The sequence below is a fragment of the Uranotaenia lowii genome, chromosome 3 (assembly GCF_029784155.1).
Source record: "Uranotaenia lowii strain MFRU-FL chromosome 3, ASM2978415v1, whole genome shotgun sequence".
Taxonomy (NCBI): Eukaryota; Metazoa; Arthropoda; class Insecta; order Diptera; family Culicidae; genus Uranotaenia; species Uranotaenia lowii.
Window position 1 is genome coordinate 283,111,284 of NC_073693.1, and position 18,552 is coordinate 283,129,835.

The following is an 18,552-nucleotide window of genomic DNA, read 5'->3' on the forward strand; positions in this document are numbered from 1 at the left end:
CCGGTGTCTGGTGCTCTTGCAGTTAACTGCGGGAAATCCTTGACTGGGAGAATCGAGGTTTTACTCTTAGTAGGTATTGTTCGAGTCTTTTTTTTTCTGCTGATTTACTAAAAGAGCCGGGGCCACTTACTTCCTCACGTCGCATGACTTCATTCTGCAGCTTTTTGTGGAACTCCTCGCACTCATCCTTGTACTTCTCCATCTCCTCCTTGGTCTGCCGCATCTTCTTCTTCAGCACATCCAACAGGGTGCCACTTTGTTGCAGATTCGCAGCCATGATATATTCCTTTCGATTTTTTTGTTTTAACTTTTTAAGCTTATTTTTAAATATGTATAAAACTATAATTGGATTGCTAAATCACACTTGGAGCTGGAATGTAGATTCCGCTGTAACTTTTTTTTAGAATTTTACGGAGGAACACAATTGTTGCACGATTAACTTTTTCTAGATTAAAAACAAACAAACATCACAAAAACATTATTTTTTCGGTCATTCGAAAGAAATTTAGGTATCCCCGAAAAAAAAACTTCTTCCGAATGAAATTTCCACCGCACACCAACACAGGGGCAAACTAACGAACGAGAAAGAGGTTTAAGTGCAGAAAAAGGAACACACACGCCCGAATAATTTTTTCTCCTTTTTCAACTCTACATTGATGAAAGATTAATTTCCTCAAACTTGAACTTTGATTCTTTTGCCTGGTTTTTTTTAAACACTCAATAAGATCCAAGCCAACGGGTCAGATCACAATGAATTGACCACCAACGATTGATTTTCCTTCCTAGATAACACACCCTCGCAACCCAATGTAAAAGCACACGAATTCACACTGTGAAAGATGGGGGAGACGAACGAAAAAAAAAAGAAGGCGATTTCAAGAATATGCTGCAGGATGCTCCACCCGATGACGATTGAATTCCACGTCCACAAAACCAATTACAGGATAAACAAACGCGACTTTTAAACCGGAAACCGGAACCAAACCGATATCGAATAATCGTTGTAAACCCTTCAAAAACCCAACAAATCTGTCACGGATTGGAGCAAAACTACGGTTACCGAACTACAGTACTCACTTCGTCAACAACTACTACAATACTAAAAGAGCGAAACGGAACGGGCCTGGCTGGAGCCTACATCATCATCATTCAGTCAGCCAGCAAGCGAACTCGCCACCAAGATGGCGGCGTGCCCAGTTCTTCCGATGTGTTAGTTCAGCTGACTGAGTGACCGGATTCCTCACTCATCGTCATCATAGCACAGCATAGAGTGCCTACAATCATCAACAATCGAGGTAGCCACCTCGCCTCTCGATATGGAAGGACACTTCCCTTGTTACTTGGTGGATGGATGACAGATTTGGGTAGACGAAAAAATCATAACCAACTTTGGCTCGACCACCACTTGTGTGTACCTGAGATGAGAAATCTACCACAGCATCGGGTGTCAAGCCACCAAGTTCATGCTCAATTCCGTCCGCCGTCGTCGTCGTCGCTAATGACAGCAATTGATGACCCCCACCGAATCCAACAGACTGTTGTCCAAAAAAGGACAAAATTGCCTGGACCCGCTTCGGTCGACGCCGCAAACGCGGCAGCAAGCAATTAAAGTGGTGTCGAAGTAGGTACGTGTACGCGATCTTGACCCACTGTCTCAAGGAGGGGGCCACCGACCGCGAGAGAGTTCCGGAGGAACTCACAACCTCCTGCGTTTTGATTCACATTCGCATGTTTACACGCAAAAACGAAGGGGGAACTCATCTCTCAATGAGGCTTCGCTAGTCCGTAATGTTGGACAGTGTTTCCCAATCGAGGTTGATTTTTGGTCGTCCGCGGCGAAAAACGGCCATTCACTCTTCCCTCAACCTTGCTGTGCCGGAGCCGCTTCGCTCCAGCGAACAACGTGAGAGAATCGCTTTCGTCATCCCCGCAATTCCAAGTCCCGAGTAGACGGCACATTTCATTTAGGTACCACCGGCTAACTACTTCCACAGTCGTAGGAACTTGGAAGGAAGAATGCTTGAACTTTTTTTGCGAATGAGAAGGGAAAAAAACTTTTCGTTGACTCATATTAGTCATATTTAATAAATGATTACCGAGGGAGTGGTGGTGGTCGCCTGGAAGTCAAGGCAGTCACCGTCGCCAATGTAACAAAAACAACGAAGCGGGAAGATGGTGGTACTAGATTGACCAGTTTGAGAGTTTGGTAATCAAAGTTAGGAAGGTAAATACGCACCCGCTTAACAAAAGCGGTCGCTGCGCAGCATTTGCATTTCAAGCAAACGAACCTGGGTCTATGTAATGTAACTCGGAACAACAATGCTTGGAGGAAACACCTGTAAAAGGGTACGGCTCGCTTCCGTTTTCATTTGTTCTCCGATCTCGAATGTTTACGGTCCCGCGTAGTCTATCTTTTGTTTGCTAACGTCAAACTGCGGGAGGGTACTCCGTTAGAATGAATAACTAAGCAAAAGCGGTATATGATAAATAACATCAACAGACGTTGAATTTTTGTGTTACAATTTCGGCGCAGTTGCGGGGTAATGAACAGCAACAGACGCATCCAAATTTTCAGAATGATGCAAAAACTGGAACTCATTGAAAACAATCAATTTGTTTCTTATTTGAAATGATTTCTTAACTTGAAAAACCGTTGGAATTTTAAGGGGTGTTGCACCATGAAACAAGTTTTCAAAACAAAATAAACAAACTAAGGTACTGGCACTGGCAGGTATAAACGGGTCCCAATGTGTCCGTTCCCGGAATTTTGAGTTGGGTTTCCCATTCACATCACATCCCGATACGGCAGTAGGCCATTGGGTGTGCATTCTTGTTGAAGATACATTCCACATTTGTGCGAATCGACTTGTGTTGTGCCAATTTGCAGAGAACGGTCGGGCACCAGGTTATATACCTGTCACATTTGTTTGATAAAATGTTGAACAAGATGGGGAAATTTATCACATAAATGTGACACAAATTTACGATATTTTGTTTCGAGTTTGTTTTGATTAGGTCGTATGAACCATTTTGTATGTTTTGAGAATGTTTCAAATTCGTCTGCAAATGCGAAATTTGCTGTAAAACTGGACGCAGAACATGATGATGTACTTGAAACTTGCATTATTTCAGTTCTTACCAATGAAGATGTACTTACGACATATTGCATTTCTCTTTTGGTGCAAACGACCTTTTGATCGATTGATAATTTTGGTTGCAAAAACTAATTTAATTGGCCCAAATCTTCACTTATTAATTCGGAGATAGTTGAAGAAAAGTTTTAAATGGTAATCCTATCCAGTTAGTACGTAGAAATCATTGATCGATGGCATTTGTAATTATCGCATTGTGGGACTGGCCATTGGGAGTCCACCCGGATATTTCCGACCACTACTGGCCGTTCAAGGAGTGTAAAAAACATTCATCTGTTTTGATTATTTCGTTTGCCTCTCTAATGAAAAAAATAATACTCACTATTCACACAGTGAAGAATGAAGCTTATGATACTCACCCAACACAAATTAAAAGCCATTTATTTTATCTGAACAACTATGATCATTCTGGACATAGTTTTCGTTTAAATTTACACAAATTTTCATAACTTGGCAAAGAAATGTTTACGTCGTAAAAACCAACCTGACGAGTTGTTTATTTTACCAAATATCCTTCATCTTAGTTCTACATCCCATCTAGAAAAAAAACCTTTAGAATCTGTACTTTTCTTGCCGCTCTACCTTTGTTTGAAAAAGCTGGAACAATTCGAAAACATTCGTAACAACAGTTATTCGAATATGTGCTTTTCCTACTGCTCTGTTTTTGTTTATCAGAGCCGGAACAATCCGAAAACATTCTTAGCCACAACCATTCCAATCTGGAGCCAAACCAGAGCTGGATAAACAATCTAGAAACATTTTTAACAACAGCTTTTCCAATCTGCGCTTTTTCTGCCGCTATGCCTATATTTACCAGAGCCGGAACAATCCGAAAACATTCTTAGCAACAGCCATTCCAATCTGTAATTTTCCTGTTGCTCTGTCTTTGTTTACAAGAGCCAAAACATAGAAAAAATCTGCACCCCGTCCCTTTACCGGTGGCCGAATCAGAAACTATTTTTTCGAAGCAGCAGCCTTAAAAATCTGCGCTCTCTCAGCCAATCCGCCTTTTCACCGATGGTCAAATCATAAACAAACAATCGTTACAGCAGCCTTGCAAATCTACGCTCCCTGAGCCAATCCGCCTTTTCACTGGTGGCCAAATCATAAACAAATAATCGTTACAGCAGCCTTGCAAATCTGCGCTCCCTGAGCCTATCCGTCTTTTCACCGGTGGCCGAATAATAAACAAACAATCGTTGCTGCAGTCTTGAAAATCTGCGCTCCTTGAGCTTATTCTACCAACTACGCCATTGTCGTGATTTTAAGATACTTACGAAACTCAATTCAGAGATTCACTCAGCCACGTCTGTCGCTCACAGGAATTTAAACAAAATTTAAACAGCAGTTTGTTGAAAAAATGATGAAGAATGAAATCATGTTAATTTTTTTACGATAATTATTTAAACTCATAGCGTTAAACGCCATAAAAAGACGTCATCTAATTTTAAGAACTTTGTTTCTTCATATCAAAACATTCTGGCACATCTAAAGCCTAGTTCACACTAGGCAACTTGGACTGCGATTTCGGTTGCTGAGACTTGTTTTTGTTTACATTTGATGAGATGCTCGTCTCAAGTCTCCCGACAAGTATGGAAGACATTCAGCAACCAAGATGTAAACATAAACAAGTCTCAGCAACCGAAATCGCAGTTCAAGTTGCCGAGTGTGGACTAGGCTTAACACAATGAAATTTTTCATAATTTTTAATACATTAGAAAGTGTGATGTTTGACCTTCAAACTCAACTTTTTTTTTTTTTTTAATATGTTGTTTTTGCTGGTAAAATGAAAATTTAGCAAAAGGTGTTTGGCGAGAATCATTTGAAACCGCCTAAAAAACTTAAGGGCATACACACGTCCCTGGATGGAAAAACTCCTCAGATCGGCTTATCCAGTGAAAGAGAGTGCAGTTTGTTTTTGTCTGCTTCTCGCAAGCTGTGCGGGGAGTGATCATTCGCACTCTTAACAAGAGTTAAATTTTCTACACATAAGATTGAGCGAGAGCATTCACATCCACTGATGAAGAGAATTCCCTTTTCTGAAAAAAAACTATTGCTCATTGTGTTGAGGAGAAATCTGAGAGCTAACACAGTTTTTTGCTACTTTTACGAGAAAAGACGCTGCGGTTCGAACTCTTGAATTGTCTTGATTTTGGAAAAAGGGTCCACAAATTTTCCTGAACTGTCCTAATTCCAAACAAAGCCTCTTAATTGTAACAAAAGTTTGTAACGTTTTGGTGTTGTAGAAGACGTTTTTTTTTCAAGATTGAGTTTGAGACCAAACAAGTTTGAGAAAAAATATTGGCTAAGCCAATTTGGCTTAAGCGCCAAACTTTCTTCAAAAAAAAGTTTTTAAATACTTCGTTTAGGTTGCCCGGAGGCTAGCCGAAAGTCATTGTCCGCAGCCTATTTAGAAGAAACTAGTTCAGCTAAAATTCATCACTTTTAATTACATTTTGTAGTTTTTTTACAATTTCTAAATTTAGCCACATAGTTAAACTGATTCTGTCCACACAGAAGACGGATTTTTAGGATTTGGTTCTGATTAGTTAGGATTTCATCATTTGAAAAATAGACCACAAAAAACGATTTGAAATAGGAAATAGAAACCAATCGTTTCAACATTTTTTCATTATTTTATAGTACAGATTCTGTCCACATAGAAGACAGATTTTTAGGATTTGGTTCAGATTAGTTCTGATTTCATCATTTAAAAAAATAAACCACAAAAAACGTTTTGAAATAGGAAATAGAAACTAATCGATTCAACATTCTATTTAAAAAAAAAGACAGAATTCAGATTTATATGAAGGTGGTCAATAATAAGAAAAAGTATCACAGCGGAAAGAAGGCACCTTTTAATTAATTTTGATTAGAAAAATGTCATTTTAAAATTTTAAAAGCACAGAAATGATATCAACATTCAAACAAAATAGAAAAAAAAACAGGTTTTTTATATTTATCACTGACCTTTTCGGTTGTTGGTGCGCACTTTGGTACATTTTTTTTTCCAATTTATGTAAAGATTTGAGCGAGGAAGAAATTGTAGTTATTTTTCGTACGTTATGTGGTGGGAGCAGGGGTGCCAGGTGTCCTGATTTTTCAGGATTTGTTCCTGATTTTTGAAAAATGACCTCTTAAACGTCCTGATTTGTCCTGATTTTTCAAAAATATCTAAACTTTAAGTAAATTTTTCGTGAAATGATGAGAAAATCAAACAAAATTGACTTCAGGCCAGCCAAGGTTCTTCTCGCTTTAGTTGCATAATTTCTTCAGCACCTGTATTTCGCCTTTAGTTATGCAATCTAAGCAGAACTGCATGTTATTTTCCTCAATGAAATGGTTTCCTGAAAAATCCTGATTTTTTTAATGGTGGTGTCCTGATTTTTGTCAAAACCTGGCACCCCTGGATAGGAGTCAAAATAATTTTTTTTCTACATTCACACTGAGGTGTATAACTGAAACACTAGGGCGCTCTTGGCTAGTATTCGCTTTCTCCCACTTAGATGAGAGAACTCTCACACTTGCTGTCCGAGTCGTTTACAGCTCGTGTTAACTCGGGTAACGAGTGGACATGATCAGCGAACGAGAATTGCACTCGGAAGCCGAACTGAAAACAGTGCTGTTTTCTCTCGGCTGTTTGTTGTTTGGGAGAAACCGACCAACCATGCACACGTCCACGGCACTTTATAACATCATAAGGAATTATAATCCGATCACTGTTTCCATGTTTTCATTGTTTTTTGAATAAGGGAATCCAACATTTTGTACAGTTATTTTGAAACAAAGACCTCTTGTGACGACCCAGCAATCATAAAATCGCATTAGAAATGACACCTCAAATCGTTAACAATGTTAAAGCGAATCGCAATTCCTACCAAATAAGTAAACGATCGTAAAAATGGTTACTTAAAGTCGGTATAAATCGGATGTGATAAAAAGTCCGCCATGTTTGCAAATTTGTTCTACCGCGCAGGATCAAGTGAGAAAACAACCTTGTTCTACTTTCTGTAATCAACAGTGCATCCAAATTGCTAAAAATAAGTTGGTTCATTTGGAAAAAATGTTCAATGAGAGAAGCAGCTAATACAGTGAGCGAAATAAGAATAGCACCACTATGTGTTTAGCTTGTTAAAATATGAATGCTTGAAAATTTCGAAAATTTTCTTCAACAGTTTGTTCTGAATTGCTTAACGAATAAATCAAGCATAAGTTTACTTTTTTTGGACGTAGCAATTGGCGTTGAGGACCAAAAATGTGAAAAAGGGGTGCGAAATAAGAATAGAACCACTTGAGTTTTTCAACAAAAACAAGCTTATTATTAAAAATTTACTGTGTAAAAGTGAATAATAACGCTTCTATGAATTATTTGAAGAAATAACTGCATTTTAAGGAGTTTTCCAGAATTCCAAAAGATTTCATAGGTTTTAATTATGGGGTTTTAAGAGATGCTCTTCTAGCGTTAAGGAATTTGATATTTGAGCTGTTATTGTTTACCAAAATACTCATTTTCTTCATTAACATTCATAAGTATGATGCAAAATGATGAAACATAGATTTGAGGCTGAGTTTGAATCCAAAAAGTAGGTTGGAATTCAAAAATACTAATGTTTTTTAATAGTCAAACACTATTTCTCTAGATTTAAGTCATAGATGGCAGCACTATCTTGCCATTTAACCAAATTCATGCTCATTTTCGAATATCCGGGATTAATTAGGAAGTGCTGGATGATTATGATCAAGAAATAAATACAAGTACCGTGTGCACGCTTTGGAAATTCTAAGATCACTAAATCCAAAAAAAAAATAGAATTGCATCAAGGTTACTATAAGTGAATTTTTTGGACCGATTATCAGAATAAAGTTATACTTTGCGATGGAGCTTGATGGACCAGGCGGCTAGCAGTATTATTGGTATGATTTGCTATTGAATCGGAAGTTGAGATGAGCAGGAATTATGGCGGTTGTACATTTTTGTGGTGGTGATTCTTTTGCAAATCCGGAAAAGCTTTCTGAAGCGTGAACTTCCACAAAACTGTGATGAGAAAATACCTCAAAATGATGAATATGGGCCTAAATAAACCTGGAAAGTCAATATTTAAACTAAATTTGGTTTTAACTGCAAGATAGTGTTGCCATCTACGACTTGAAACTGGAATAAAGTGTGGTTTACTGAACAAAATCAAAGTTTTTGATTTTCAACCTATTTTTTCTTATTCAAAATTAATCCCGAATGTTTGTTTCATCATTTCACGTCATTTTTATGAAGAAAATAAGTAGTTTGGTAAAGAATTACAGCTCAAATATCAAATTCCTTAACGCTAGAGGAGCATTTCTTAAAACCCCCTAATTAAAACCTATGAAAACCTTTGGAATTCTGGAAAACTCCTTAAAATGCAGTTATTTCTTCAAATAATTCATAGAAGCGTTATTATTCACTTTTACACAGTAAATTTTTAATAATAAGCTTGTTTTTGTTGAAAAACTCAAGTGGTTCTATTCTTATTTCGCACCCCTTTTTCACATTTTTGGTCCTCAACGCCAATTGCTACGTCCAAAAAAAGTAAACTTATGCTTGATTTATTCGTTAAGCAATTCAGAACAAACTGTTGAAGAAAATTTTCGAAATTTTCAAGCATTCATATTTTAACAAGCTAAACACATAGTGGTGCTATTCTTATTTCGCTCACTGTATTGTCGCTGGCAACGGTTTGCATGCATTGAGAGCAAAACTTGCGCTCTCTCTCATACTTTCAGGATGTACGAATAAGGTGTTCAATTTGTATAATTCTTGTCGTTTAAGCCATAAGAAAAAAATATGTATGTATCTTGCCTCCATTTTGCTGGGTTTTTTTTTTCAAGTTTTATGCGATAATTCTATAATGTATATGAAACGTATAACAAAGTTTATAGGGAAATACACCTACAAAAATGTTTGCTGGGAAGTTTTATAAAAAAAAACAAAGTAACAACGATATATCGTTGCTAGGTTATTTTCGCCAATGTACTGAACGACGATATTTTGTTGTATGGTGCTAAAAGGCAATTAATTGGTTTAAACTTTACTCGATTTTCCCCTTACTAACGTCATATGTGTAGCAATCAAAATTTCTTATTTTCGCGCACCCCACAAATGTGCATCAATCACTCGCATAGATTTTACCCATATGTATGATCTTTTTTGTTTTAATTTCCCACACCGGCTGCTCCTTCATTTACACAGAGTCTACGTACATTTGTAGTTTGTACGTGCTGCTCACATGTTGCTAGTAAGTCAAATATACCGGTTCTGTCTGAGGAGTGCTCTTTTTTCCTTCCATCAATCTATCCATGCATCTGACTGATGTAACGGTTCCCGGCTTATTTTTGCTTCAATATTTTTTCGATATGTTTCGTTTTGAATTTTTCAATTAGCGTGACTCCTATGTGCGCGACGCTCTACGAGCAAAACTCGTGTAAATATTTATTCTTTCATTTGGCCTATTCTATAATTAACCCGTTTGCTTGATTAATTTTTTTTATCTGTTTACCTACAGGTACATATGCGTGCTCACTGTTAATTTAAAAAAAAATTGCTGGAATTTTCATAAAATGTTAACAAATTCGAAAAAGAACAGTCGCTTTAATTCGGCTTCAATCACAACCTCATTCAGGTGCGACCGACTTAATGGTGCTCTACTGGGCTCCAGAGTCCACCACGATGGGTTGCATTTCTCCGGTCAATTCTGCCACTTTTTGTACCCATTCCGGGTGCTTCAAAAATGGCGCGGGGGAGTCAACGTACAGATGCGGAACCGAAGCGCTGAGTTGAGCTTTCGTTCGATGAATAATTCATATGCACCATCCATCGCCGGTTCGGTCGATCTGGCTTCAGCTTCAATCCGTGCAAGCTGGTTCGCACATTCCATTTTATTGCCATTTCGAGCAACAGTGAGAGAGAAGCAGAAGTCGCGGTCGAATGCGGTCAAGTCGGGCGCAGCAAATGAATGGCGCGCGATGATGGGGAAAGGTTGGTCTTTGCGTCGATCGAACGGCAGCCGTTTGCGAATTTTTGCGCAATTTTTATTCTAAATATAAGCCGGCAGAGGTGCCTCCCGAGATTTGCAATCGCAAAAATTTTAGCCCGAGAAGGACGCTTTGAAATTATGTTTTAGACCAAATGAAAATTTACCAAGAACGGTTCTTCACTGTTCAGAATCCGGAATCAGATTTCAGATTTAAAATATAGATTCTGAGTTCAGTATCCAAATGTAGAATTCCGATTCAGATGTCAGAATCAATATTCAGAATCCAGAGTAGATTTAAAAAACGGTTTCAAAATTCAGATTTGAAGCTCTGAATTTGAAGGTTCGGAAATTTAGATTGAAGATTCAGAAAGCAGATATAGAATCTATATCCTGTTTCAGAATCCGGATTTCGAACCTAGAATCGTAAATCATAAGCTGTTCATTCTATTTATTCATCGGAACTTCTCGTCCCTGACCAGATAGAATGATGGGATCATAACTCATTGTAAGGAGTAGACAAGTCACAAGATAAAGTTCGCTGATTGTTGTCACTCTAATGGCATTAGACTGGGTCAACTAATCAATCTTTGAATATTCTCATAATAAAATTTACTAAATTTTAATGTCATTTGACATATGTTTTGTTGATATTTAAGCCTCTCTAACTTAAAATCTATTTTTAAAAATTTTCACTTAATTGTGAAATACAAAAAAAACTTCTCAGTCTTCATGCTGCGATGAGTTACTCCTTTAGTTCGCACAAACTCATTAATGGTTCCCCCGTCCGTTTAAAGCTCAATAGACAACTTCAACTTCAATCTGTGAAACTCAGCTGCAAGTCGCAAGTGGGATTTTCTCCTTTTAAGGAAATGCCTGGTGCCATTCACGACGATGATGATGATGTTGATGGTCCGATTCATGTATCAACTTGTGCGGACGATAACACAACACAACAATTTTTACGGTCACGCTGTGCCAAGACGAGAAGGCGCTAAAAATTTCGTCGAATCCGTGATGAACCAGAAACCATTTTTTCGCTTAAAAAATGTTTATATACCTAGTTATCCCCACTGTTTGATTCAGGTTTGTTGTCGATTTTGCTGTAGTCTGTTTTGTGGTTTCAAAACTAGTCGGCGATGGCGGCAGGATCGAATCGATGGCGCCGGGATGTCGTTGAGTCTTGCTGCTCGACACTCTACCCTACTCTAGAGAGCCGGAGCGTTGTTCCCTTCGAGGTCAGTGGGTTTTTAGTTCGAACGGTGACGGAGCCCGCCATCCATATGGCGCACGGAGCATCGAGATCGAAAGTTTCTACTGAAAAATCGTTGTGCTAACTAAATTGAGACATCCTGGTTCTCACTGTCCTTTTTTATGAATTTTGAACGAAAATTTTCTTCGTTTTAAATTTTCTAAAGCACGATCGACCATCAAACCCTATCATATCGTTCAATTAATTTAAACCGGCTACCGGAATCGATTGAGGAGGAACTTTGCTGGTCATTGATGATCCATCATGCGTGACCAGCTGTTCGATAGCCCAATGGACAGTTGAAGAGAATACACGTAAATTCAATAAATTTTCATACCACCTTAGGGTTCTTTCCAGTTGAAAAAAGTCGTCAGGTTTTGAGAACCAAATAAAAAAAGAACTCCAAATCAGACTATGAATTCTCGAACTCTTCATCATATGTCATTTCATCTTATTCTGAATTTCAGTTTTTGAGATATGAATCTGAACTTCAATTTAGCAAAATTATAAATGAACCCTTGCAGAGTTCTCTAATTAGGGAACTGATGAAAGTCCTTCATATGTTTGTCGAGTTCTACAAGTAAAACCCATAGAAAGTGAATCCACACAAAAATTCTATTGGAATTTCGGTAGAATTGTACAAAAACTATTTAAGGATTCCTCACAAAAGTTGAACTCTGATCGACTTCTTACAGAAGTCCTTAGAATTATAAAAAAAAAACATCTTACTGAAAGAGTTGAGAATGAGAGAACTATTTAATTTGTGAGTTGGAGTTCGAAATTCTCTGTCAAAAAGTGCCCTAAAAGCGGAAAAGAGTTACGTTGGTGTTTTTTTCCAAAGTTAAGACCTCAAACAAACATATGCTACTTATGAAAACAGTTTGTCAGACTCTTGACCACGACACTCTAAAGAACACACAAAAATGTCTGTTTTTAGTAGCAGCAAATTTGATATGAAATCCGTTGGAAAATTCAGTTTTCATTATTACTCGCCGTTGTTATCCAACTCGGCATGACTTGTTTGTATAAATTACAGGCCAAAGGCAAGGCTTGGCCAAAACCCATTTTTGAAAATTTTCAAAAAAAAAATTCACAGTATGACCCATAAAAAAATGCGAAAATTGTTAGGAGTCTGTTTTTGACGATTTTTGAGCACATTTTTCATGGATGTATTAGTTCTAACCTTCATTTGTCAATTGACATAAACACGGTAAGGTTGCCAGATTGCCCGGTTTTATCCGGGTTTACCCGGGAATTTAATACAAATTTTGGGAACAAATCGGCCCGGCTGCCCGAGTTTCATTGGAAAAAAGCCCGGATTTTTTCACTTTATTTGACAAATCAAACAACAACAAAAACAAAATGTGTTGTAACTTTTTTTTGCCTCCAACACGAAATTTTTTGAGGAAGTTTTATAAAAATACTCATGAAAGGTTTTTTGAAAGCCTAAAATACAATTTAAAATCTGTCAATGAGTTTTAATGAAAAAAAAATCATTTTTTCTGGATTTTCGTTGAGTAATTTTTGGGTTTGACAAGGGGTGCCAGGTGGTTTCGTCAAAAATCAGGACAATGAGAAGCTTAAAATCAAGATTTTTCAGGACACCTCTTGATTCATGGGAATAATAAGCAGCTTAGCTTAGATTGCATAAAAAAAGGTGCAAAACAGGTGCTGTAAACGCCTTGATTTATGCAACAGCAGTAAGCAGCTTCTTGGCTATCCTGCTAGTTCATATCTTAAAACACCATTGAAATATCATCTGAACCGAAGACCACCATCTTTCAAATGGGTTTCACTATTTTATTACAGATTTATTCAATTTTTTCATAGTTTCACTACCAATTTGATTACATTTGAGATGAAAATCAGGAAAATTCAATATATTTTGGAGACCAATTTTCAAAAATTAGGACAACACGAGAGTTTGTAAAAAATCAGGACGGTCTCTCGAAAATTAGGACCAATCCTGATAAATCAGGATACCTGGCACCTCTGGTTTTGACAAAATTTGTCCGGATATTGCCCGGATTTTTGGCAATGGGATAAATCATCCAATAGGATAAAAATCCCTGAAAAAAAAGTGTTTATGTAAAAATGCCCGAATACTTGCGGACAAAATTCTGGCAACCTTAGAGCAAGTTCACTGGTGTTAGGAAAAAGTGGTAGAAATTTCGACATTTTGAAAATTTTACCATGCAAAAATGTTTTCAAGATCTTTGGGCGTTGTATTTTTTACAGCACTGTTTCTATTTCAGTCGTATGTGATAGAAATATTGCTTATTTTCACAGCATGCGAAACTATAACACGTGTTGTTAAAAATTTGAAGGCTACAGATCTTGAAAATGTTTTTGCAAAAAGTGACAAAATTTCTACCTCTTTTTCCCAACTCCAGTGAACTTGCTCTAAGTATACGATATCACTGTATTCAGCTTTCAGACATTTCCTTAGACAGACTTTAGTCCACTTTCTTGATGTTTTTTGTTTTGAAAAATCATAACATCGCCGTTGATTTTTATTTTGAACTGTGAATATTAGATTTGTTCAACAATTTTTCAAAATGGACATCATTTTTTGCTCAAATTACATATTCGTTTTCAGTAGAAATTTCACATTTTTTATTAGTTTTATATGCAACTAGCTGACCCGTTGTGCTTTGCTACACCTTCCGGAAATAAATGTAATTTGTAAAAATTTATTCAAATTTAGATTTTAGAGAGCATTTTTTTTAAATCAAACCTCATCATACTTCAGAACCAACAACTTTGAAATTGGAGCTGCAGCTGCAGTTCTGAATTGCAATTCAACGATGGTATATATTATTTTCAGTCTCTAAACTCGTTTTTCAAGATCTGAAATTTGTACTCTGTATCTAAAAAAACTTTTTGACATATGGTCCCTGCTTTGAAAAGCTCTTTATCTTAAATTTACATGGGAGCTCTCCCATCTTTTTCAATTTTGTCCCCCACTGCTTGAAGAAGGTAGGCAAATTTAACCGGCTCGATACCCAAACAGCACTTATCATGGTAATGAAAAATATATTTAATTAGTTATGTATTAAATACAGTGCAAATTTCTTTTTTTTTTAAATAAATTTACTACGGTAAACATATAAACATTTAAAAAGAATATCAGTTGCATCACTAAATAAGTTCTCAGCGTTTTTTTTTTATTTTCTCTTTGAAAGTCAAATATTCAAAAATGTAGGCAAAAACAAATTTCTAAGTTTACATTTGTCCCGTATATTGGGGCAAGTGTCAATGCAAAGCTTATTTACAGATGCGTCAGAGTAATGGCTTTAAAATGGATTTAATACGAATTCCTGTTTTTTGTTCTATCAAGTTTCACTGATATATCTGCAGTATTCCTGCAATATAAATTTATGTTTGTTACCCCACTTTTAACGAATGCTGTTCAAAGCAAATGACCTTCATTTACAAAGGCATTTAAGAATTTTAAATACCCGCTGCAGTTTCAACATTCGGAATACCCCTTCTGGTATTTCCTACATATTGAATCATTTTGAAGATGAATTTCTTAAAAGTTCGACGTTTGCCCTTGCCCCACCGTGTAAGTTGACAGAAGGGAATATTGTTTTTAACACTTTAAGGGTAAACTAAAAATTTCTCTTAAAAATTTTGCGTCCAGTTGAATATCAGTTCTAAAGTCTCGCTTTTCAAAAACGAAGCGGATCAAAAGTCTCTTTTATGCAGCCATGTAACACAAAAACACTTTTCATGTTAAGTACGTACTTGAATTGGTATGTAAGCAAAAAGTACGATGGTTTTTTCAGAATTATTTAAAATAAAAAGCTCCCATTTTCATTCCTAAATTCGTTTCAGTTGTTTATTTGGGCTGAAGTAACAATTTCTAGAAGAAAACATAATTTTTAATTTTTTTTTAACGGAAAAAGTTGGACGTTTAAACATGTTCTAATGTTCCTTGAATGAAAAGTCGAATGCTACCTACAATAACACGAACTAAATATGGAAGTATTTTTGTATTGTATCTTTCAATTGGTTTTGATTCGATTGATAAAATACCAATCCGTGTCACATCTAGGCGTAATTTATTACCACGTGCTGTGTACAAATCAAATAAGCAAGAAAAAAACATATCTAGGTTGCATATCGTCCCACGTGTTTGAGAAACAGGCGCCTTATTGTTAAATTTTCCAGCAATCAATGAACAGTGTGCTTTGGTTACTATCCTCTTGCGACGACGTTTGTTCGCCCATGGAGACGAAAAACAAACCCCTCAAAGAAAATATGCTTGGTTGAGAAATACGCGCCAAAATATTCCTACTGATCAGTATGCTATGCCTGGGTTACTTTCTTTTGGCGTCGTTGGCTCGTGACGCCTCGACCATAGAGACGAAAAACAAACCGCCCAAAGGAAAAAAAATCTCAAGAAAATGGATGTCATGACTTTAATTTGTTTCGAAAAACTACAAATTTTGTATGGAAGCCTCTCCTTCCTTAAGTCGGATGGAGTTTTGACTATTACAGAAACCATCCCCGGCCTCAAAAACCCTCAGATGCGAATTTTGACGATGATCGGTTCAGTAGTTTCCGAGTCTATAGGGAACAGACAGACAGACAAACATTCATTTTTATATATATAGATGAATCTATAAAAACTCACATCTACCTGAAAAAACGTTATTGTGGCACATATACTGCAGATGCTGCACGGTTACTGAACATGCTTAATGTTGTTGTTATTTAGCGGACCAGAGGTTGTCAAAAAACTTGTAAACAACGAAAAATCAGCTATTCGTTTGACAAGCTGGGAAATGGCTGAATAGCTCTAATCTTCATTTGTCCATTGACGTAACCCAACAAACACGTTTTGCTGAATAAACGCTTAAAAAAAATCGTGGTTCAATTTTTAATCAGTAGTTTGGCAGAAAGAAGGCCCCAAAATTCACTAATTCGCGTGTCTTTAGCCTTTAATCATCTTGATCTAGAGAAGTTATCAAGCAAACGTCATTAAACGTCAATTGACGGAGCAACCTTATGAAAAACAAAAAAAAAACGACCAATGTCTGTCCGATGATTGGCATCCACTTTTTCCCCTCTGAACCAATCATGAAGGCTGCCGCGCGATGATAATTTGTCGTTCTTAAGCGACCAAAATGCCTCCGACTGAAGATTTTTTTATAAAAAATGTGGGAGAATTTTTTTTTCAATTTTAGGCACCAAAAATCATTTTTTTGAGAAAACCAACTAACTCTTCTTTTAAAAATTAAGCTTAATTAGAAATTATAAAAAAAATGGCATTGAATAATAAGGAAAACAAAAATCCCCTCTCATTACGATCTAGCCGTCACCATGCATGGTAGTTCGAATGGTTAAACAAAGGCTGAAAAAGTGTTATGCAAACAACTCTCTACTTCTCCCATCGGCTGAACTAAGTCTTCATTAAACGCTGAAACATGGTTACAGTTTGTCTTTATTCAGCCAGTAAGCTGAAGCAGCAATTACGCTTTAGCCCAGCTTTTGTTTAGCAAATTGACGTTCGTAAGCAGCTAAAATGTTTATTGGGTAGTAAAAGTATCAGCTATTTCCCAGCTTGTCAAACGAACAGCTGATTTCTTATTGTTTACGAGTTTTTTGGCAACCTCTGCTCCGCTGAATAACAACAACATTAGGCATGTTCAATGACCGCGCAGGATCTAATCTAAATGTGGTCAATTCAAATGCAAGTTAAACGATATGTGCCACAATACCGTTTTTTAAGGTAGATATGATTATTTATAGATTCATCCCATTCGAAACTGATAAAAATTATGAAATTTCTACAGGAAAAACGTATCTATACTTATTTTGAGCAAAACGAGCAAAACAAAATTTCTCTTTCGAAAAATCATTGAGCAAATCTATAATTCACAGTTAAAATAAAAATCAACTGTGATGTTATGATTTCTCAAAACAAAAAACATCAACAAAGCGGACCAACGTCTGTCTCCTGTGAGAAGTCATAGGTATCTGGGTGTAGTCTTCGACCCTTTTCTGAGCTTTGGAATTGATGTGCAGCTGAGGTCTAAAGTACAAGATCGTCTTAACATGGTAAAGGTTTCAGTGGGATCAATCATGGCGCCCACCCGGCACTCTAGATTTACTACGGAAATGAACAGCTCCGTATATAACAATTCCAGTATCACAAACCATAACGTAATGGCTGTACTCAACAATCAGTGCCTGAGAAAGGTTACTGGACTAACGAAATCCACTCCAAGAATCATAATTTGTGGCCTGCAAGGAAATATGCATACATTTTTCTCGAAACAATGTGGTAGCTGTACAGTTGAAAAGTACACCAGAAAATAGGGATCGCTGGAAAAAGTTTTCGTTATTTAGAACAGACGTACTGGACCCATAAAGAAGTCTTCGATCGTATTCAACCGGTTATACGCTTAGAAATATTGCAACCTGTTTAAATTTTCCCTGAATTGGAAGGGCTATTAACGGCTTAACAAAACACGAACCCAGCAAAGGCAAAACAGCTAGCCCTGTTTGTCATGAACGCCATGAAATTCACGGATGCTCAAAGTGCTCTATAGGCGAAGAAACATCGTTGGTCCGTTCTGTTATTTATACCGACTCCAAGGCGTCATGCATTATGCTGCAAACCGCTCAAGAATCAAAAGAAAACGAAAGAATTTTGATTGAAATCCTTCGTATCTGTTCCCTATATCAAGTTGCTATACAGTAGATCCCCGTGACTGGGTCTATTAGTGGCAATGAAATCGCAGATGGTTTGGCCAAGCACGGTCTTCATTCAGCTAACATATACGAAAACTACCTTATGTTGAAAGATAGCATGATTTTCTTTAAACGATTTTTCAAAATACTGGTTAGCAAGGATGAAAATTGTTGACGACGCAAACTGTCACAACTGCCTTAAACCAGAAACCGTTAACCATGTAATAATGGAATGTCCCAGGTTCACAGCTTTGAGATCACAGTACGACTTTGATGGTAAATATGCAAACATCCAGGATCTCTTCAAATCAAATTTGTCGTTCTTAAACGACTAAAATGCCACTCTGCAGAAAGGAAATATTGAATGTAGAAATGATTTTTTTTTTATCTTTTTGAACCGAACATGAAATCTTCGCAGTAAACCATTGTACCTTTCACA

At 36.9% G+C, this 18,552-nt stretch overlaps 1 protein-coding gene across 22 annotated transcripts in view; it reads right to left on the minus strand.

Annotated features, from left to right (window-relative positions):
* LOC129756687 (tropomyosin-2-like) overlaps positions 1 to 18,552 on the minus strand; it is a 145,142-nt gene that overhangs the window by 75,734 nt on the left and 50,856 nt on the right. For 3 of the 22 annotated variants that reach the window (XM_055753647.1, XM_055753648.1, XM_055753651.1), the window contains exon 1: positions 131 to 445. The exons of the other annotated variants lie outside the window; for them this stretch is intronic. In XM_055753647.1, the coding sequence (XP_055609622.1) occupies positions 131 to 277 (147 nt within the window). In that variant the 5' untranslated portion in view covers positions 278 to 445. Of the gene's footprint in view, positions 1 to 130; positions 446 to 18,552 lie in introns of those variants that run through there. 22 annotated transcript variants of the gene reach the window in all.